This window comes from Symphalangus syndactylus, chromosome 1 (assembly GCF_028878055.3).
Source record: "Symphalangus syndactylus isolate Jambi chromosome 1, NHGRI_mSymSyn1-v2.1_pri, whole genome shotgun sequence".
Classification (NCBI taxonomy): domain Eukaryota; kingdom Metazoa; phylum Chordata; class Mammalia; order Primates; family Hylobatidae; genus Symphalangus; species Symphalangus syndactylus.
In genome coordinates this window covers 143,430,937-143,453,644 of record NC_072423.2, presented here as the reverse complement: position 1 = coordinate 143,453,644, position 22,708 = coordinate 143,430,937, and the positions used below count along the sequence as shown (strand labels likewise).

General features: G+C 37.9%; 2 protein-coding genes across 54 annotated transcripts in view; one reads left to right on the top strand and one right to left on the bottom strand.

The window, feature by feature from the left end:
- The window catches only part of FGL1 (fibrinogen like 1), a 59,584-nt gene extending 56,436 nt beyond the window's left edge, over positions 1-3,148 (bottom strand). Inside the window, exons 1-3 of one of the 4 annotated variants that reach the window (XM_055286973.2) lie at positions 2,768-3,148; positions 2,209-2,270; positions 690-814 (exon numbers count right to left, since the gene is read on the bottom strand). The gene's annotated coding sequence lies outside the window, so the exon portion shown is untranslated. The other 3 variants (XM_055286959.2, XM_055286962.2, XM_055286984.2) reach the window with 3 other exon arrangements.
- The window catches only part of PCM1 (pericentriolar material 1), a 106,819-nt gene continuing 87,184 nt past the window's right edge, over positions 3,074-22,708 (top strand). For 13 of the 50 annotated variants that reach the window (XR_010114481.1, XR_008659039.2, XM_063612944.1 and 10 more), the window contains exons 1-8: positions 3,133-3,478; positions 4,995-5,062; positions 15,859-15,976; positions 17,415-17,660; positions 19,014-19,283; positions 19,977-20,147; positions 20,333-20,449; positions 21,933-22,121. Coding sequence is in view for 48 of the 50 variants with exons in the window: in XM_063612944.1 (XP_063469014.1) it covers positions 15,881-15,976; positions 17,415-17,660; positions 19,014-19,283; positions 19,977-20,147; positions 20,333-20,449; positions 21,933-22,121 (1,089 nt within the window). In the remaining 2 variants the exon portion in view is untranslated. Of the gene's footprint in view, positions 3,479-4,514; positions 4,866-4,991; positions 5,063-6,607; positions 6,660-15,858; positions 15,977-17,414; positions 17,661-19,013; positions 19,284-19,976; positions 20,148-20,332; positions 20,450-21,932; positions 22,122-22,708 lie in introns of those variants that run through there. The other 37 variants (XM_055286913.2, XM_055286917.2, XM_063613020.1 and 34 more) reach the window with 15 other exon arrangements.

Here is a 22,708-nt window from a genome sequence, read left to right as displayed (position 1 = left end):
GTGTTGTTGTTTTTTTTGAGACAGAGTCTCGCTCAGACTGGAATGCAATGGCGTGACCTGGGCTCACTGCAACCTCCACCTCCTAGGTTCAAGCAATTCTCCTGCCTCAGCCTCTTGAGTAGCTGGGATTACAGTTACATGCCACCATGCCTGGCTAAATTTCGTATTTTTAGTAGAGACGGGGTTTCACTATGTTGGTCAGGCTGGTCTCGAACTCCTGACATCGTGATCCGCCCACCTTGGCCTCCCAAAGTGCTGGAATTACAGGCATGAACCACTGTGCCCGGCTGTGTTATCTTATAAGTACCACCTGGTTAGTGTCCTACCAAATATCAAGAAACAGAAATAGTATTTTCACATATAACAACCGATTTAGTTTATGTTAATAAAAATTTAAATCCCTTACTTTATTCATCCTGCTACTATCTTGGGCCAAGCCTTCATTACTTCATGAGAGATTGGCACCTGTTCTCCTTGTCTTCTCTTCCTACTCTTTAGAAAACATTGCCACTAGATTGAAGTTTTCAAATAACCATTTCATTACAGCATTGACCTCTTCCAAAGTCTCAAATTGGTGTCACACTACCTGAAGAACAAGGTCCAAATTCTTTAGATAAGTAGTTGACTTTCTACAGTTTGGACCCAACCTGGTAATAAACATTGCCTTCTCCCACCTCCCCATCACTTACCATATATAAATCTTCTACTTCAGCCAGTCTGTTTGTTGTCCATTGCTTACTTTGGATGTGTGATCTGTGTTCTTGGTATATCCCACTTCCTTGAACATCATTCTGCAATTTGGAACTTCCACTCCCTGCATATTTAATACACGTGTTAGGTTGTTCTCTTCAATATGGAAAACTGAAATGCAGTTTCAATGTTTATCTGTTAGAGGCCATTCTTCTGTTTCCTATCTACGTTTCCACAGACAGCTGCCCCTAATTTCATCCTACTTATAAATCCTAGAGCTATCGTTATCTCTGAGACAAAACATCCCTATTTAAAAAATCTAAATACCAAAGCAATCAGTGTCTACATCATTTGTTTGGCATGGTGACAGATTATTAACGCTAAATCGATTCATTTTGATAAAGTTTGTTTCTAAAAACAGATGTTAAATTTCTGAAAGCCAGGTATAATTTTATCGCTTCTTGTTTTTTCCTTTCCTTCTTCCCCTACAAAAATCAGTAATGCTCTTATTTGAGTTTGAGAACCCCTTTACAATGTAAATATTTCTCAAATTCCTCTTATCTCCTAACAAACAATAGTATTGACATTCTGGGGATTCATAAATTCAGAAAACATAATGACTAGTAGATATTACAATTTCATGCTTTTGAATTTATTAGAATTGTTTTAATGGTAACAGCTTCTACATTTCAATGTAAATATTTCTCAAATTCCCCCTACCTCCTAATAAACAATACTATTGATATTCTGGAGCTTCATAAATTCAGAAAACATGACTAGTAGGTATTATAATTTCATGCTTTTGAATTTATTAGAATTGTTTTAATGATAACAGCTCTACATACGTTTAATAATAATACATACGTATAAAACAAAATAATGATGATAGCTAATATTTTGGGCCTCAACATATACTAGTGTTTCTATACGCATTTTATTTAATTAAAAAAATCTTTAAGGAATCAGGTAGACCTCTGTTTAAATCTAGGCTCTACCACTTGTAGCTGCTAGAAGTTTGATTTATATAACCTTTCATTGCTAAGACGGGTCAGATTCAGAACCAGCCTCTTCAGGGTAACTGTGAGGATTAAGAAAATCACAACAGCCAAAGTGCTTTACAGTGTGCCTGGCATAAAACAAACTCTGAGAACATTTTTTTAAAAATCCCTTCAAGATAGGAAGTATTATTCCTTCCCCCTCATTTCACAGATGGGGCAATTAAGGCTCAGAAAGGCACGTCGCTTGTCCAGGATCTTGGAGCGGTGGAATTAGGATAGGGCATTCTGGACCACAATAAACACCTGAGCGTTTAGCTGCTGTGTTCTGAGCTCCCACAGCACTTTTTATTACAACACAAACTTTATTTACATCACACTCCACTCCCCCATCCTTCACTAAAATATGAGCTCTTCAAGAGCAGGGACTCTATTTTTGCTACCTCAGTACTTAGCGATACACACACAGACCACGAGGAAAAAGTTTCTGACAAACCATCAATGCACTCACGACTGAAGCTACCGTTGCAAATTGCAGTGGGTTAGAAGAGCTTTATCTGAATTGCGTACTGAGATGCAGACCTACTATTTTGGGAACAATTTGTTTTTGCTGTTGAAACCCAGAATGCAATTCTTCTTTTTACCTTTACTTTGCTTAAAAAGTTATTCCATAATTATAAACTGCGTAAAACCAGAAGAATGCCCTTGCACTCAACTAAAACTGAAAAGTGTTTTAACTTTCCAGTCAGGCACATTGAAGGCCTTGTGACTTTATGGATTTTTGTTTTTTAAAGGGAGGACCTGCCAATTTACTAATCTTAATAGAGCTGTAACAGGAGAGTATAAATAAAAAGATAATTCAGAGAAAATTTACTGAAATTAAGTTTGGATTAAAGTCATCTGGCTCTTTTAAGGAAAAAGGACATTAACCAAAAGTGGCGTTAACTATCAACAATATTTATGATTCTCCCACTCAGTAGATACATATGACGTTTGGTAAATTGTTTAACTTCCGTGGAACAATCCCCTCATATGTAAACTCAGGAGGTTGGACTACATGGTAAGTGTCCTTTTGTTTCCACCTCTTCGTGACCGGGATGTAGGTGAGGAAGGGGCAAAAAAGCGATCCCCGTCTTGGCTCTTTCTTCCGCCACGGTCCGGACCTGACACTCCCACGGAAAACCGCACACCCCTCCGCTCTTTCTCCACAGGCTCAGAGATCAATGCACTTCCGCATAGGCCTAGGGCCCCACGTTCCGCGATAAGCGCCGGAAGCGCACAGCATGCTGGGATTTGTAGTCCTCCATCTGTGGTCGGCAGCCGTTTAGAACGCGAGGTCTAGTTGGCATTCTGGGATACATAGTTCCTGGGCGGGTGGGGGTCGGATTCGTTCGTGTAATCTATTTTCGGCTTAAAGAGCCAGAAGCGACACCACAGACTCCGGTGGGTCACATGACTCCAGTCTAGCGGTAGATCGCATTGCGGCTCCCGCCCGGGCGAGTTCTCCGCCCCGCGCGGCCGTTGCCGAGGAGACGGCGCATGTCCCGCCGCGCGTTGCCCCGTCTGCAGTCCCCCCGCCCCTCTTCTCCCACCACAATGAGATCCTAAGATGGCGGTGGCTGCGGCGGTTGGCGCTGCGTAGCTGAGGTCGAAAAGGCGGCCATTGGGGCCAAGGCAGCCAGGAAACGTGTGGGCCTCCCGGTGCGGTCTCCGAGGGCTGACCGCTGCCGGTGGCGGGTCGTGGGGGCTGACTGCCGCTCGGCCTCTGACAGGAGAGGCTGCTCCTTGTAGAGGTAATGCCTGCGCGTCCCCAGCCCTTGGCAACTGAGGGCGGCGCGCCCCAGGGGCGGGAGAGTAACGGCTCCGGGACACTTGGCTCTGTTGGGTCTGCCCACGGGCGCACGCCTCCTTGGTAGGCTCCCGGGTCTTTCTGCCCCGGGCTTCCCGTGCCCTAGGCGGTCAGTCCGCCCCCTCCCTCAGGACTGATCTCCGGGATCCCCGGGTGAGCACCTCGGGACGCGTTGGTGATTGCAGGACCCCCTTGCCTCCTCGCCCCTCTTGCTGGCCCTGCCGGGGAGGCTGTCCTGCGTCCCGGTGGCTCCGGGAATGCCCCTTGCGGGCGGAGGAAGCGGAGGGGGGACTCTGGTTTGGGTGCCAGGGGCACTGGGTCGAGTTCTCAGAGAAACAGGCCTTGGTGGCCATAGTTCTTCCCCGCGTTCCCTCCGATTTTATTCTGTGGAGCTCTCGGTGTCCAGAGTTTGGGGTGCAGAAGGGCAGATGAGGAGCGACGCGACTCTGAGGAGTTGCAGTCGGGCTGTGAGCTGCAGGACTTCCGCGGTCTCTGGTGCTGTGGGAGCCGACCGGCCGGGGGAGGCATTCCTGGGAATGTTAATGGAGTAATTATTGCCCCTTCTTTCTCCCTTCCTGCAGATCTAGTTAGAATTGGGCCTAGAACCGGGAAAGACTAAATGCCCAGTGGGACTGCGGGAAACGTTGCTTGGTTTGCAGAAACTGGCGTTTGGGGGTTAGGCCCCGCCCGGGAAGCTGGGCGCGCCAGTTTTGCATCCCTCAGCCTACTCTCCAGGAACTCGCCTGGTTTATTTATTTTTTTTGACCGAGTTGAGGTCTGTATCGTGTGTCTTACGGGTGACGGTTCGTGTTTGGGCGCTGAAAGACGCGGGCTTTCTGGGCGCCCCTACCACCCCCGCCCCATAACCGCTTTCCAGACTCCGCCTGCTGGTGTTCTCTGGTTACCGGAGTGGGTGTTGCGGAGCTTCCGGTGCACCTGCTCCTTTCTTTCCCTAGCACCTTCCTGGTGAGGGCCACTGAACACCAATATAACACAGAGTTTTTGAATTGAAGATAAACCTGGTATTTATGTAGTGACGAGGTTATTTTATTATGAAGTACAGTAGCTTTTATATGAACAAACGTTTTTTAAATCATCTGATATACCAGGTTGTTAAATAGTTTGAGTAACAGGAAGCTCGATCAATCAGAGGAGTAAACTTTGTCATAGACTATTAAAGGATAGTTAGGGCTAACTATCTTTGTTATACTGTTCGGAAGTAGATATCACTTTGCTGTTTGGTAGGATTTCAAAAGTTTGGAGGATTTAAGCTTTTATGCATATCACAGTATTTTCCAAAAGAATTGAGGTAACTTAAATTTAAAATATGGGTAAGTTATATTTTTCCCTTCTTTTGATCTTTCTAGACATATTTTAGACCAAAACTGTAGTATTTGTTATTGTGTGTTTCATAGTGTAAGTAATTCACTTAAGTGATATATATCTTTAATCCTAAGCAGGAAACAGCTTTGAAGTGTGGAGCGGGAAAGGAGCAGTTTCTGAGCTGCAAAAACTAGTTTCTAAACAGGTAATTTGACATTATCTGTATTCTTTGTATTAGAGTTGGAGAAGACTTTATGGTGGACACTGCTATCACAATTACAGTGCAGAGGACTGACTGAGGACCCTGTCTGCTTAGTAAACAAACTTTCTGGGTCCACCGCCCTGTTTGCTCTGCTTTTCGGCCTGCTGCTTTGGCCTGCCCTTATATCTTTGTTAGGAAAGGCGTCATTCCTAATTATTAAGTACTAGAATGGTTTATGCAGTACCGTCTGAAATTTATTTGTCTTCACAGAATTTTTGCAACCTGTTTGAATTTATCCTATAAGTGGATAGCCTCTCTTTCCAAATGCATTTAATCTCAAGTTCTCTTCTACAACATTCCTGTTAATTGGCTGTTCATGAACTCTGCTTTTTGAACTTGTTATACCTTGACCGAAGTTTAGTTGTCTAAAATTAGTTTATTATTATTTTTTGTACTTCGATCTCCCTTTCCTGGTATAAAGTTATTTTAAACATTACTTTTAGCGCATAGTGCATTGTCACGTGCAAGTGACATAATGATATTCTCTGTCCAGCAGAATAAAGTCAGTGTTGTAGAATGAAAGTTCGCTAGGAGAAGTTCAATAATTGTTTGCAAAGGGCAGTTTGGAAAAATGGCTAAAAGATAATTAGAAGTTTGTTAAAAGCTTTTAAGAAATAATTGCTCTTCAGAAAAAACCTCAGAAATAAATAATCTAAATTTAATTCTACTCTTAAAATTTTAAGAAAGTTCATTTTGAAAGTTTTATAGAGGCCGGGCGCGGTGGCTCACGCTTGTAATCCCAGTACTTTGGGAGGCTGAGGCGGGCGGATCACGAGGTCAGCAGATCGAGACCACGGTGAAACCCCGTCTCTACTAAAAAATACAAAAAATTAACCGGGCGTAGTGGCGGGCGCCTGTAGTCCCAGCTACTTGGAGAGGCTGAGGCAGGAGAATGGCGTGAACCCGGGAGGCGGAGCTTGCAGTGAGCCGAGATTGAGCCACTGCATTCCAGCCTGGGCGACAGAGCGAGACTCCGTCTCAAAAAAAAAAAAAAAGAAAGTTTTATAGAAATGGGCTGGGCACAGTGGCTCACGCCTGTAATCCCAGCACTTTGAGAGGCCGAGGTGGGTGGATGACGAGGTCAGGAGATCGAGACCATCCTGGCTAACGTGGTGAGCTCCATCTCTACTAAAAATACGAAAAAGATTAGCCAGGCGTGGTGGCGGGCACCTGTAGTCCCAGCTACTCCGGAGGCAGAGGCAGGAGAATGGTGTGAACCTGGGAGCGGGAGGTTGCGCTGAGCCGAGATTGTGCCACTGCACCCCAGCCTGGGCAACAGAGTGAGACTCTGTCTCAAAAAAAAAAAAAAAAAAAAAAAAAAAAAGAAACTTGTAAAAATCAATATATATTCTTGCTTTCTACAAAAGCAGACAGATTTTTATTTTATAGTTCTCCTATGAGGATGTGAAATGAGACTGTCATGAAAAATACAAATAGTTGATGTATATCTTTATTATAATCCTCAGTGGGTTTTTTTTTTTTTTGAAGTGGAAGACTAACAAAACGGCAAGAAAAATGGAACTCAAGGGAAAGGTCACATGTGAGTGTGTGTATTAGAGTTGTTAATACTAGAGTGATTGCTGTATGGTGGGCTTTAGTAAAATAAACAATAAATACAAAATTAGTTATAAAATTTTCCTTTTAGCACACTGGGGAAGATGATGGATAAGACGAATAAAAATATAGGATAATTGAGTTAACTTTTTTCAATAGATTTGGCCATTTTTTTCTGAAGGAGGAAAGTGGATTTGAGACTTGGAGAAACTAGTAAGGCTGTGAGATTCACAGTACAGAACTAAGAAGACAACCAGAGATACATAGCAGTACTTTCATTTTTACAGATTTGAGTGCCCTACAACATGCTGTGTAATGACTAAAGTACTAGAGATAACAACAGTGTGCAAAAGAGACAGGGTGCCTTTCCTCCTGGAGTAAACTTACGTTTTAAAAGTATGTGTATATAGAGTGTAGTATACCTTAATAGTGATCACAGTCAATGCCATTTTATGATGATTTCCCCACTTTTTGACAGCTTGAGAATAAAAGCAGAGAAAACAGATAGTGGAGTTTAGCCAGAATTGAGTTGACACAGTAGGCAAGTAGGTGAGGAAGTGAAGGATGCTAGCTAGCAAGGCATTTTTGCAATGACTTGGGTTTGGGTTTGAGTAAAGAATCAAGGGATTGATGGATTTAGGGAGAGAGAAACGATCAGGGGGCTGGTAGTATTCAGGAAGGCTAATAGCAGTTTCAGCAGGAATAAAGTGACAGAAGTAGAATGCAAAAACTTATTATCAGAAAGAGGAGCTTCAGAAGTTCAGGATCTTGAACAAATTACCAGTTCAGTATTGGAATAGAGAAGATGAGATGGATATTGGAATTGAGGCCAGAGTCCTAGAAAAGTCATTGCAAGTGTTTAGGTCATGAAAGCAGGGAATGAAGTAGAAACTGAAACCATGTGCCAGTTACTATCAGGAAAAGTACAAGAATATCTTGGATATTTTCAGAGGTGATTATGAGTAATTTAATGCCGTTTGAGAAAAAATTATTTTCTTTACTGATTACTTTGTGGTTTTTTTTTTTTTTTTTTTTGGAGACAGAGTCTTGCTGTTGTCCAGGCTGGAGTGCAGTGGCGCTGTCTTGGCTCACTGCAACCCTCTCCTCCCGAGTTCAAGCAATTGATTCTCCTTACTCAGCCTACCAAACAGCTGGGATTACAGGCATGCCCCACCACATGTGGCTAATATTTGCATTTTTAGTAGAGACAGTTTCGCCATGTTGACAAGGTGAATCGAGTGATCTGCCTGCCTCAGCTTCCCAAAGTGGTGGGATCACAGGCATGAGCCGCTGCACCTGGCCTGATTACTTGATTACTTTCAATTTCTTCTATACCTTGTATTCTTATTTCAAAGGTAAACTGTAGTCATAGGTATTTTCATGGTAATTAATACTGTGATATTCTACCGTAATACGCCTCTATAGTAAGAATCCTGCAACGGGTTATTCTTTTCTTTGGCGTTGGAGTCTTGCTCTGGCATCCAGACTGGAGTGCAGCAGTGCAATCTTGGCTCACTGCAACCTCTGCCTCCCAGGTTCAAGTGATTCTCCTACCTCAGCCTCCCAGTAGCTGGGATTACAGACTGTGCCACCAGGTCCGACTAATTTTTGTATTTTTAATATAGACGGGGTTTCACCATGTTGGTCAGGCTAGTCTTCAACTTTTGACCTTGTGATCCTCTCGCCTCGGCTTCCCAAAGCGCTGGGATTACAGGCGTGAGCCACCGTGCCCAGCCTAACAGGATTTCTTAAAAAAAAACAAAAAGCAAAAAACAAAAAATTAGTCATTGAAAGTAGCTTAAAATTGCCATAGTATATTTTCATTTTTGTGTCTTTGTAAAAAAAAAAACAAAAACCACTAAGGCTGTCAAAAATAGCTAAATGAAACTTGAAAGTAAGAGTTTCAACTTTGTTTAATAAGGCATAGCATGAGTAGAAGTGCGTGTTTAAAGTAGAAGAATTTCATTTTTATCCCCATTAAGCTGCCCATAGTACCATCATCAATCACTTCTACCAATTGTTTTCTTACAGCTTCAACTTTCTTATCTTACTGTCTTTCTGTTAAACTTGCATGGCAAAATTTCAGCCTTGGATTCAGTGGAATGTTTATATTGAGGGTTATGAGCACTGCTGGAAAAAAATATTTGTAGTACGTGTTATATCAGTCTCTCATTTCCCTAAGTCCGTAGTGCTGCCCACAGTCATTCTCCATTCCCTACTTTTCTACGATCTGTCAGACACTGCTTTCTCACCCTCACATTTAATGTACAGTCCTTCCTGCTTCACGACACTTAGGAACACCCTTGGTTTCCTACCACCACATCTGCTAACTAGCCTCCAACCGATTCCATCCTTTCTTGTTTTTTTCAATTAAAGAGGTGTTCTTCTTCCTGTCTACAGCTAATCGTTTGTCTTTTGCTCTGGATCCCAATGGCCACCGCGTTCTCAGAGCCCACGTGCTAGTTGCTTGTCTCCTTTCTCTTCTGCATTTTTAGTATCTCCCTCTTTTTTGTGTGTTTTTTTTTTTTTGTAGTGAGACGAAGTTTCTCTCTTGTTGCCCAGTCTGAGTGCAATGGCATGATCTCAGCTCGCTGTTACCTCTGCCTCCCGGGTTCAAGCGATTCTCCTGCCTCAGCCTCTTGAGTAGCTGGGATTACAGGCATGTGCCACCATACCTGGCTAATTTTTGTATTTTTAGTGGAAACAGGGTTTCGCAGTTTTGGACAGGCTGGTCTCAAACTCCTGACCTCAGGTGACCTACCCGCCTCAGCCTCCCAAAGTGCTGGGATTACAGGCGTGAGCCACCGCACCCGACCAGTATCTCCCTCCTTACCAACAAATTGTAAACATACTCAAGATACTTATATTTTAATAAAACTTTCTTTATGACCGTCTGTGCTTGCTTCTCATCATAGGCTGATTCCTTAAAAATATTAGCTAATGACTTCCTTTATTTTTCCCCCCTCCTTCCAATTATACATTCCTATTATGGAATTGACCCTCACCACTGCTGCTGAAATTTCTCTCCAAAGTCAGCAGTAACCTTGTTGCTAAATCCAGAAGGATACTTCTCAGTACTTCTCATATGTGGCAAGGTAACTGTTTGGTTTCTTATCACATTCTCCTTGATACACTGTTCCCCTTTTGGCACGCTCTCCTGGTTTCCCTACTATCTTTCTGTACCTTATTAGTATATTGGTGTGTCCTTTTCCTCTGCCTCTTTGTTTAATACCAGTGTATTTAAGATCTGGTCTTCTCTTACTCTTTATCGTCTCCGAGTCCTTTGTCCCACTTTTTGAGTGGATGACTCTCCAGCCCAGATTTCTCTCTTGAGAGATAGATCACTATTTGTCAACTGGACAGTTTAATTGGGTGTACTATAGGCACCTCAAACTCAGCATTTCTAAAACTTGAACTCATTATCATCCTTTCTCAACAAAGAAAACTTGTTTCTTTTCTTATCAGCTTAACTGTGTGTCACATACCCAGTTTCTAGCAACCTAGGGTTTATCCTTTAATTCTTCTGCTTCCTTATCGCCCGCGTTGTAATACAGTAGTCTGCTGTTTTCTGTGTGGGATACCTTCCAGAGACCCCCAGCGCATGCTTGAAACTGGGTAGTACCAAACTCTTTGTGTATGTTATTTCCTGTATGTATATAACTGTGATAAAGTTTAATTTATAAATTTGGCACAGTAAGAGATTAACAACAACTAATAAGATAGAATAGTCACAACAGTATACTGTAATAAAAGTTACAAGAATGTGGTCTCTGTCACTCAAAATAACGTACTTTACTCACCTGTTTCCTGACCATGGTTGACTATGGGGAACTATAATCCTGCAACACAAAACTGCAGATAAGGGGGGATTATAGTCACCAACTTCTATTGATCCTGCCCAGAAATTTTGCTTGAATTGGTATTCTGTACATCCTTAGTCTTTTCTTTATTGGAATACTTTCTTTTTTTTTTTTTTTTTTTTTGAGATGGAGTCTCGCTTTTCTGCCCAGGCCGGAGTGCGGTGGTGCTATCTCAGCTCACTGCAAGCTCTGCCTCCCCAGTTCACACCATTCTCCTGCATCAGCCTTCCAAGTAGCTGGGACTACAGGCGCCCGCCGCCACGCCTGGCTAACTTTTTGTATTTTTAGTAGAGACGGGATTTCACTATGTTAGCCAGGATGGTCTCGATCTCCTGACCTCATGATCCCGCCCACCTTGGCCTCCCAAAGTGCTGGGATGACAGGCGTGAGCCACTGCGCCCGACTGTTACTGCAATACTTTCTGTACTTGTAAGTACTAGTTAATGTGTTTACGGAATAAAATTTAGAAGGCAGAGTTCCTGTATTTTTAATGGTGACATTAGGTGGTTAGAGAGGTTGACATAAAGAAGAGAGAAATAACATGCCATTACTCCTATGAGGGAGATACTTAGTATTTTTGGGAAATGTTGTGAATGTTAATATGTTAAGAATTCATCCATATGCAATTATTTCTTTAGCTTCATACTAATAGTTTTACTTTTTAAAGGCATACTAATACCATGCCTTTTAAACACGTTTGGTGTCATCATTATTAAGTTATAAAGTATTCTATCCCCTATGGCAATCACAGTATAGCAGTGGATGAAATTGTTTATTTTACCAACCTGATAGATTAGACTTTAGTAAATTTTCTTTTAAAAAATACTGAAAAAACCTCTGTTTTTCCCAAAGTAATTAGAGCGTATAGTTTTAAAATTGTTTTAGAAACTTATTTTAGTCGTGTTCAAAGTCATTAGCCAGAAATAGGTCTTTGGAACAAGCTCTGCATTTTAGGCGGAATTTATTGTAATAGGAAAATAGAATGTAAAATATTCTTTCTCCAGATATATTATTTTTTTTTGAGATAGAGTCTTGCCCTTGCCCAGGCTGGAGTGCAGTGGTGTGATCTCAGCACACTGCAACCTCTGCCTCACGGGTTCAATTGCTTCTTCTGCCTCAGCCTCCCGAGTAACTAGGACTACAGGCATGTGCCACCATGCCTGGCTAGTTTTTGTATTTTTAGTAGAGATAGGATTTCATTATGTTGGCCAGGCTGGTCTCGAATTCCTGACCTTGTGATAACGCTGACCTTGGCCCAGATATATTCTTAATACATTTATCTTACTTTACTTTTACTTCATTATTCTATTGATAGAAAGTATAGCTCACATACTCTTTTAAGATAAAAATGATAAGTAATAATTTTGACTTAAATATCTTAATTTTCCCTTCCAATTTACGTTTCAAAACAATTGCTTTTAGTACTTTTAAATATGGCATCACTTCTATTGCATGCCTGTTTTATTCTTCAGTGTTACACATTATGTCAGTATATGTAGAAAACAGTAGTTGCAAAGTGTTTTATTTAAATGAGTCATTTTGGTTCACTGGATATATTTCTATGGGTATTACTTTTTAAAGTTTTAAAATTTATTTCTAGTATAAATAATTATGTAAACTATTCCTGAAAATACATGAGACAGAAAAAAGAAGAAAAATCACCAGTGCTTACCCTGTAACCAGCAATTGCTTTTGTGAAAGCACTTTAATAAAGTTTCTTAGCTTTTGTTTAAAAAAATTTATATGTAATTTTTCATCCTGCTTTTTTACTTTTTTATATTACTTTTTCCATGGTATAATGACAGGTTATATTGTCCAGTCTTCATAATTACATATTTTGAAGGGTACTTAGTATTCTACCCAGCAGGTGTAGTACAGTTTGCCTAATAGCATTGATTTTGTCGTTTGACATTTAGTGTTATTTTTTAATTTATCACAATTGTAGCGTAGTAAACAACTTCATTATAGTTCTTTCCACCATATTTAAGGTTGTTTTCTTAGATTACATATGGAGAGGTAGAATTAGTGCGTCAAAAAATCAGTTTTACATCTTGATACAGTATTGCCAAAATGCTTTCCAGAAATGTTATACTGGTTTATATTCTCATTATAGTGTCTGAGAATTCCATTTTCCTTTTACTGTCATCAGGATTAGATAATATGTAATTTATATGAAAGTTAGCAAATTTAATAGTTTCTTATTTTAATTTGCAGCTGGACTTTATATATTCGTATTATTTTATGGTTTTTTTTTTTTTGCAAACTACTTGTTTTGCTTATATTTCTCCAGTTTTTTTTCTAAAACAAATTCTCTGTATAACAAAGGTATTAACTATACTTAGTATTTCTTTGACATTTTTTTTCTCCCAAGCTGTCATTTACTATTCTCAGCACACTTAGGATTTACTTTTATGTGAATAAAATCTGTTGAACTTTTTATTTTTTATTTCTTTGTGTTCTAAATTTAGTAAGTTCTCTATTTTTAAAAACCATTCAATTTTCTTGTCTTTTTAAAATCTTAATTGATGTTTAAAATTCTGTTTTAATCTTTGACTATTTTGATAGTGTGATATAAGGCAGCCTTTCTCAGTTGGGAGAGAATTAAGCTCCAATACCCTAAGGCATCTGTTGTTTACTGTGAATTAACTTTTTTTCTGTGTGTCTGGGATGGATGGTACTGGATATGTACCATCCTTGGGAGAATTGAGAAAGTAGTGACTCAAACTATTTATTCTCTCTTCTGTGATTGAGGTGAAGAATACCACTTAAGAAAGACTGTTAAAGCTCCAAATGTATCTTTTTCAAATCTGTTAGCCAGTTGTTCTATCAGTTGCTCACTCCTACATTATAGAATTGTTGTGAGGCTTAAATGACATAATGGACATAAAATATTTTAGCATGATGTTTGGCATATAGTAAGCAAAATGAAATGTGTTAGCTGTTACTAATTTTTCTTACTACATTTTTCTGATTACATGTATTTGAGGGTTTTTGTTCCTGAGCTAGTACTGATTTAACTATATAGACAGCATTGTTGAAACCATATAGCCAGCTAACTTGGATTAGCGTTCCAACCTCCTGACCTCTGTTGTTATTCTTGCTTTTATTTTACAGATGGTAACTTTTTTTTCTGACATGTTTATTCTTCCAGATAAATTTTAGAATTATTTTGTCAAGTTCTAAGGAGAATCCCGGTGGGATCTTAATTGGAATTGCATTAAGCCAATATACATTTAGAAAAAGTGGTTGGTTTTAATATTTTGTTTCCTATCATGGAAGATAGTTTTTCTACTTACTCACATTTTTTCTCCCATATTGTTTTATAGAGTTTAATAGTGCTTCTTGACATGGGGCCAAATTATTATTCCTAGATATTTTATATATGTGTCACTATTATAAGTAGCATCGTTTTTCCCCATTATGTTTTCTAAGTGATATTGGTGATATTTTGACGTTCTTTAGATTTTTAAAAAATACATACTCTTTAAGAATACCACCTTTTCTCTTTTCAATGTTAATATTTCTGTTTCATATTTGGCTGCTTGATAGAATTTCTGAAAGAATGCAAAGTAACTGATATGTAGCATTCTTATTTTGGTCTTTATTAGAAATGTCCTTCATTTCTTATTTTAAGCATAATGTTGACTATTTGTTTATACTTATTTTCAACTCTTTAGAGAATTATTAAAGTAATATATACTCATTAAAAAAACAGTAAAATATAACAGGAGGGGTCAATGTGGTTTTTAAGTTTTTTAAAATTAATGTTTTGTTGAATTTTATGATTTTTATTTTGAGATAAAATTTAATTTGCTATATAACTTGTTAATGTAATATGTTATTCTAATAGATATTCTAGCATTAAAACATCTGTGGGACAAATTCTACTTTTTCAGAGTTGATAATCCTTTTGATATTTTTTCTCCAGTGAATGGGATGAATTAGGATCTTAGAATTAAAGCAACTTAGATTTTTATCATTATTACTATTTATTTAATTTTTAATCTTTTTTTTTTTTTTGAGATGGAGTTTCACTCGTCACCCAGGCTGGAGTGCAGTGGTGCAACCTCACCTCACTGCAACCTTGGCTTCCTCTGTTGAAGTGATTCTCCTGCCGCAGCCTCCCAAGTAGCTGGGATTACAGGCACCTGCCACCACGCCCGGCTAATTTTGTATTTTTAGTGGAGATGGGGTTTTACCATGTTGGCCAGGCTGGTCTTGAGCTCCTGACCTCAAGTGATCTGCTCACTTCAGCCTCTCAAAGTGCTGGGATTACAGGCGTGAGCCGCTGCACCCAGCCTATTATTTTTTTATTGCCATTTTTAGCTGAATGACCTTGGCCAAACTGTCTCTTTCGAATGTCAGTGCTTTTCTTTGTAGTTTAACGACTTTTTATGTCCCTTGAATTTTAGATAAAATTATCTCAACCTCTCCTCTCTCAACTAGCACCCCTTCAACCTGTACAATTCCACAGCTAGTGGAAATCCAAAGTCTTGAGCAAGATTATGCAGAAATCTTATTTTCTGATGATCATGTCTGCCTTTGAACCTCTACTTCCACCATTGCTGCTGCTTTTTCTCATCTCTTTGACCTGGGTATGAAATTCATTCCCTTTCTTGATTTTCACATGTACAAGCAAAAACCCCATTTTTATGGGAAGGATTAGAGTTTGGTAGTCTTTACCAAAATTTAGAGAAAGCACTAATACAAATTAAACTAGGGTAGTAAGCATCACTATTCTTAAAATGTCTTCTAGCCACTGCACTTTTAGATTTTTTGGCCCTAGTCCTGCTTCTCTTTCCCCACCTTCTTGTCATCTTGCTATTGTACCTTCCTTCCTGTTAAAACCAAAATTTTCTTCTTGTTTCTTGCAGAGCAGTTCTCCCCTCTTTGAATCTTTGGCACACAACTAATGCCTGTGTTTTTAGGGTATCGTCTTCATCCCAAGTCCATTGTCAGAACAGAGATACTTTATTTCCTGAGAGAAGTTCTGGGTCTAGCTGTTTATGACATTTTTCCTACTTTATTGTTTTACCTTTTGGAACTGTGTTGAATTAAGTAATCTTCAAGCATGCAGACTAGTGTGCATAAGGTGTATTCAGGGGTTTTCCTTTCCTTCTCTGTCATTCCAACTACCTAACTCATTTTAATCATAATATGCCTGTCACAGCTAAATCAATTTGTCTGTGATAGGGTTGACAGTGCCTCATTTTAGTTCATAAAAATCAGTGCTTCAAGGATTGTATTGCTAAACTTCATGGAATGATTTAAAAATTGAACTTCTTTTTATGTGTTATAAAGCTCAGTTCTTAACTTGTTTCGCAGAGAGTTAATTGTTAAAGCCAGTATGGCCACAGGAGGAGGTCCCTTTGAAGATGGCATGAATGATCAGGATTTACCAAACTGGAGCAATGAGAATGTTGATGACAGGCTCAACAATATGGTATGATACCTTACTCTTCATGGTGTGTTGTTGGCTGTTAATGTTTAAAATGCAGTTTTCCCCTTGACCAAATTTAACTCACTGATGCTTTTTGTAAACACTTGCTGGCCAAGATATTAAGGGACCCTGGGCCGTTTATTATATTAATTGAAGACACGGAAATCAAATTGAGTTAGCTTTTAAGCCCCAAAGCAGATTTACTGTTATATAAAGATGTAAAAGTGTATTTTTTATGGAAACCATGTTTAAGGCATGCAGCTGGGTTTTAGGAAGGGACTGGGAGAAAGAATTGGGAAATTATCAAGAATTATGTTTTTACCACCCTCACTCTGCTTCTGAGTGCATCTGCGTAACACAACTTTCTCTTTACAGACCAGTTTTCTCTCTCCTCTGGTCCATGTGATATACTGGGGCTGTCCCATCGTTCTAAAGTTTTTAGTTTTGGGTGTGGTTGTGTACTGACTAGTTACCTCTTAGTTCCAATTTGAAATTTTATAGTATGATTATCCTAATTTGGATTAGATACGTGTTTCTTTTTTCAGTCTTCTGTGGCGAGGGTGGGGTGAGGTAAGTAGTGTAACAGGTTGGCAGGAATATTCACTCATAGATTGGGTGGAAGGACAATTCATAAAGAAGGGGGCTTTGTTAAAATAAGGAAAATATCCCAAGTGGTTTACTATACTAGTAACTAAAAGAATTTTCCAATTGGATAAAGTGGGAATTTACAGACCTTTTTGTTGAATGAATTAGGTTATGTGGGTATAACTAAGTAAATAAAAATGTTTTCTAGTTAAAACTATAAGCACTTTTTGTAACTCCATATTAGCTGTTATTATGTACATTTTTACCTATAAAAATAATAGCTATATTTATTGCTTGCTGAATGCTAGGTACTAATTATTTTTAATCCTATTTTGAAGGTGACAGTATTTTAGAGATTAGGAAACTGAGACTGTAGAAAGTGAAATAAATAGCCTAGGGTCACACAGTGGAGTGTTTTTTCAGAAAACAGTAATTAGTTTTAGAACCTAGGCTGATTCGATTTCAGATCTCTTTTTGATACATACTGACTTTATAGGAGGTCAGTAAAGGTATCTGTAATTTATTTCACTATTTATAATAGAAAATCACAATGTAAAAAAATCCTCTTGGAAATATTCAGATTGATTTTAGGGTTGACATTTGAGGATTTGTATTTGTTAGTGATCTTGAGAAGAAAATAATTAGTTTCAGAGGGATGGGCTATAAAATTAAGGGTAGATGTAAAATGAGGGGAAAATGGGTTCATAGAAGTAAATATCTGTCTCTAGGAGTATAAGTCTGTCAAAAATATTTTGTCTTTTTTAATTTTAAAACTGACCAAAACTTTTTAATTATCCCAGACTATTTTCCTGGTTTGATAGAGGCCAGGTTAATGTTTGCTTTTACTTTTTTAAAGGATTGGGGTGCCCAACAGAAGAAAGCAAATAGATCATCAGAAAAGAATAAGAAAAAGTTTGGTGTAGAAAGTGATAAAAGAGTAACTAATGATATTTCTCCGGAGTCATCACCAGGAGTTGGAAGGCGAAGAACAAAGATTCCACATACGTTCCCACACAGTAGATACATGAGTCAGATGTCTGTCCCAGAGCAGGCAGAATTAGAGAAATTGAAACAGCGGATAAACTTCAGTGATTTAGATCAGGTTTGTGAATTATTTTTAAAAATCAAGTTATTACTGTGAGAAATACTTGAAATGGATAAAATAATTTGTCTTAGGAATTAAAAATTGAGCTGTTTATGTAATTTTTAGAAAAAGTTTCTGTGCCTATGGAAAGAATTTTAATCACTGGGGATGGTCCTGTGTTCTTCAGAAGGAAATGAAGTCCCATTTCTAAACTTGCTAAAGATATGCATTTCTGGACTTTATACTGTGTTATATGACTAACTCAAGTGATTTTACTATAAAACTAAATTTTGCATTTTGGTAACTGAATAAAATTGGTATTAAGTAATGGAAAGTTCCAGTTTAGTATATACATCATTGGCTAAGTTTGGGATGTGCTGGGTTACCTCAAGTGTAGAATGAAACTATTTTCTATTTATAACCACCAAAATAAAGTTTACATCTAAAAGTAAGTAGAAACGATAATAAATTCTTGACAAATATTTCACTGTCAGATCTATATGTCATAGAGACACACACATTTCCAAAAATGTAGAAAGGTAGATTCAAGTCTGATAATGATGTTGGTAATGATCATGTATCATTTATATCTATTTATCAATTATTGAACACTTAACTGTACGTCAGGCACTGAGCTGAATACTTTTTTAGACAGTTTTTCATATAGACACAACTTTAATTACATTGATTCATTGGGTCCAAAGCCTATAAAAATACTATAAGCAAGTAATAAAAAGCAATATGGGTTAAAGTGTGATCCATGGTCCTAGGACACGTTGAGCATCCCTAATACGAAAATCTGAAATGCTCCAAAATCCAAAACTTTTTAAGTGCCAACGTGAGTGGAAAATTTAACACCTGACCTTGTGTGACGGGCTACAGTGAAAACACAGTCAAAACTTTGTTTCGTGCACTAAATTTTTAAAAATATTTTATAAAATTACCTTCAGCTTATGTGTATTAAGGTGCATATGAAACAAATGAATTTTATGTTTAGACAGTTCTCTTTGCTAGGATATATCTCATGTTTATGCGTATATTCCAAAATTTGAAAAAAAGTGAAATTCATAACACTTCTTGTCCCACATATTTTGGATAAGGGGTACTCAGATTGTACTTCATTTACACTAATCTTGTTCATATTCATCGGTTGAATTGTCTCAACAAAGTGAAGTCTAGAAAATGCTAATCACATTTTCGTATTGTAGTGAAAGACTTACAGAGCCAAAGCTCTTTCAGGTCTTACTGCAAAGCTGTTTGTGTGCAATTTCTGAATCAGTATCTGATGCCGAAACTAAGAACATTGGGGTTAAAACAAAATTTTGTCATAAGGTTAATATTTGTGTGATCTGATTTCTTTTTCATATATAGAGAAGCATTGGAAGTGATTCCCAAGGTAGAGCAACAGCTGCTAACAACAAACGTCAGCTTAGTGAAAACCGAAAGCCCTTCAACTTTTTGCCTATGCAGATTAATACTAACAAGAGCAAAGATGCATCTACAAGTCCCCCAAACAGAGAAACAATTGGATCAGCACAGTGTAAAGAGTTGTTTGCTTCTGCTTTAAGTAATGACCTCTTGCAAAACTGTCAGGTGTCTGAAGAAGATGGGAGGGGAGAACCTGCAATGGAGAGCAGCCAGGTGATAACATTTGTTTCTTTTGCTCATTCTTTTCACAGACCTCAAAATATGAACATTAAGATTTAGAAAATTAGGTTATGCACACAGGAATTTTAGTTAGGTGGAATCAAAGTGCTTCACTGACCCTCTTCGTTAATCTGCCACATTTACTTAAAATAGGGTAAATTTCTGTTTATCCAAAAAAATTTTAGAAATGGCATATTCAGGTTACTTAAAGGCTTCTGTTTATTTACAAAATAGCATATTGCCAGTTGTTAGCAAAGGGGAATTGGAAGCAAAGTGATTAATAGATTTTTGTAGGAATTTTTTAAAATGGCAATATTCTTTTGAAAAGTAGTTGTAAAACTGTAATACATTTAATTTTTAACAATATTATGTAAACATTAGGAAAGTTTATATAAAAAATAGTATGCAGTTGTAGGAGTAAAATTTTTCAGATACTGTAGATTAAAATTTTGAAATTTATTTTTGAATTGACAGTGATTGGAGTTTTTAGTATTACCAATTATGTTTTGATTAAAATCTAAGCTGGATTCAGATTTTTTGCATGTATTAATTCACACAATAATCCAAGTGTCTTTGGTTATCTTTGAAATAAAAATTTGTAAAACTGTTGCTATTGAACTAATTATCCTCAGTTTTATGTATTGTGTACTTTCATGCTTTTTTTTTTTTTAAATATTTCCCCCGCAGATTGTAAGCAGGCTTGTTCAAATTCGTGATTATATTACTAAAGCTAGTTCCATGCGGGAAGATCTTGTAGAGAAAAATGAGAGATCTGCTAATGTTGAGCGCCTTACTCATCTAATAGATCACCTTAAAGAACAAGAGAAGTCATATATGAAATTTCTTAAAAAAATCCTTGTAAGTATTAGGCTTTTTAAATAACATACTGAGTTATTTTTGTAGTATCTCAGTGTATATTTACCGATGACATTCTGATGCCACCCCAGAGGAGTTAACATATTTTCAAAAAATCTTGCCATCCATTATAACAATTTATTGCCCATTTTAATAGTTGTATGATTTATACCACTAAAATATTTCAGGCTAGAGAAAATGAGGAGGAGGATGTTCGGACTATAGATTCAGCTGTGGGATCTGGTTCTGTAGCTGAGAGCACATCGCTAAACATAGATGTGCAGTCTGAGGCTTCAGATACCACGGTAAGCGGCTTTTTGGTAATTAAAGTGCTGGAAATGAAGGTTTAAGTTTTTCTCCCAGTTTTCAAGATGTTATTTTATAGGCGTTCCTTAATGAAAAGTGTATTCCAGGGAAGAACCCCTCAAATTGTTAATGCTGTATGTATTCTTCTGTATTTAAACCCGGAAGTTACGTTTTATTAACGCTAAAAATAGTTTTAATGGTTGATTTGAAAATGTAATTTTTGATCTTCAGTTTATAGAAACATTGTTTTTGTAGTTTGTTTTGTTAAGCAAAGCTTCACTAATTTTAAGAAGCATCGAGCAAGTTAAAATTGATGGTGGAATTAAGGGCAATAGGCAACATTAGTGATTACTTAGCATATAGTCTTTGGAAATAACCAAGTTCATTTGTCACTGAGGACACCTTAAGGATATTAGAATTTTTCATTTCTTGGGCTCTATCCTAGTACTGGAGCAAAACCAGATGACTGAAAAATCAAGAGAAAGACTAGTAAATGGGACAGGATAGCATTTACATTGTGATTTATTCACAATGAGAAAAATGCTGTAATTGCTGACTTGGCAAAATGAAATTTGTGAAGTAAAGTACTGTTTTTCTGAAAAATAGTAATTTACAAAACTTTGAGGAAAGATTTCTAAAACTTCATGTGGTTCAATGCTAGGGTGTTTTTAGGCATTTTAAACAGGTGTGCCTGTAACCGTGCATTATTAAACTTTTAACACCTATTACAGACTAGTAAAGCTTTTGTTTTGAGAGGATAAACATGTATCTCTTTGGGTTTTGAGGTGTTCAAAATGCCATTCAGCATTAGGAATTTGAAGGTTTGTTTCCTATTAGTATTGACCTGCATAGTTCTTGAACCTGCCTCCTTTCTCTTCCCGGACCTTCCTAATTTGAAGAGGTGATTTGGATTTCTTTTCTATACATTATTTTCAACAGGAGATACTTAGAGAGCCTAATCCAAACAGTTGTTGAAGAACGGATTTTACTGTGGGGAAATTCTTTTTCTATTTACAGTGGTGGTAGGCATAATTTCTTCCTTAGGTTCCAGCAGAAATCGAAGGGTTAGGACAATGTGGGTAAAGGAATTCTGTTGTGGAGGAGTGGGAACTTGCATAGATTTATTGTAATTTATATAAAGTATTCATTGTGATGACAATTTCTTTCGTAATATAAAATCATGATATGAAAGTTGACTAATAACATGTAGCAGAATAAATGTTAAAAATGTGCTTTAACAATTGTGTAGTGTAGAAATTCCCCAGGATGTGGTACTTGATTAGTTACAGTAAGCAAGTCAAGTCTACAGAAAACTTAAAAGACTAAGTTTACTGCCACTTGGAGAGAGATGTGGATTGATGTATTTTTTTTTTTTTTTAAAGAAAGGTGGACTGGTACTTTTTAAATTGTTTTACAAGGCTGGCTTATATGTTAAACAGGAGTTTGTGTTAAGAAATTAATATGCTACACTATTTAATAAAGGAGGAGGCATCTTTTAGTCTGAGAATTCGGCCGTGCATTGAGGACAAACTAGGGAATTCAGCTTCACAAGAACAGGTTTCAGACACTGACGTTACTACAAGTCCAAAAGGGAAAGGTGACAGACCTCAGAATGACAGGGAACTGAGGCCTAATAGGAAATATAGCCGAAAACGTGGATTTCCCTCAAAGGTATACTTTACAATATTAACTTGGGAAGTCTTTAAATGAGCACTTCTTTTGTTCATATTTCCTCTTCTTTATTTGCTTTTCTGTTGTTGCTGTTACTCTTATGTATTGTTAATATAGTTGTCATACTGTAATTTGCTTTAGTAAAATTCTGTCCCTTAGTGTTTTTCTTTCTACTTTCTTACATACCTCTCCATGGCTTATATCTGTCAGCTGTTTTTAATTTACATTAACAAAGGTTTTGAAATGTAATTTATGCCCTTTTTTATAAATTGCGAATATAATTTATAACACGTTCTTAAACCTCGATCAGCAGTCAGTTGCCCTTTGTTTCTGATATTTGTGTTTATAAATTTAGATGGGGCCAGGCGCGGTAATCCTAGCACTTTGGGAGGCTGAGGTGGGCAGATCACCTGAGGTCAGGGGTTTGGGACCAGCCTGGCCAACGTGGCGAAACCCTGTCTCTACTAAAAATACAAAAATTAGCTGGGCATGGTGGCGCACGCATGTAATCCAAGCTACTCAGGAGGCTGAGGCGGGAGAATCACTTCAACCTAGGAGGTGGAGGTTGCAGTGAGCCACTGCACTCC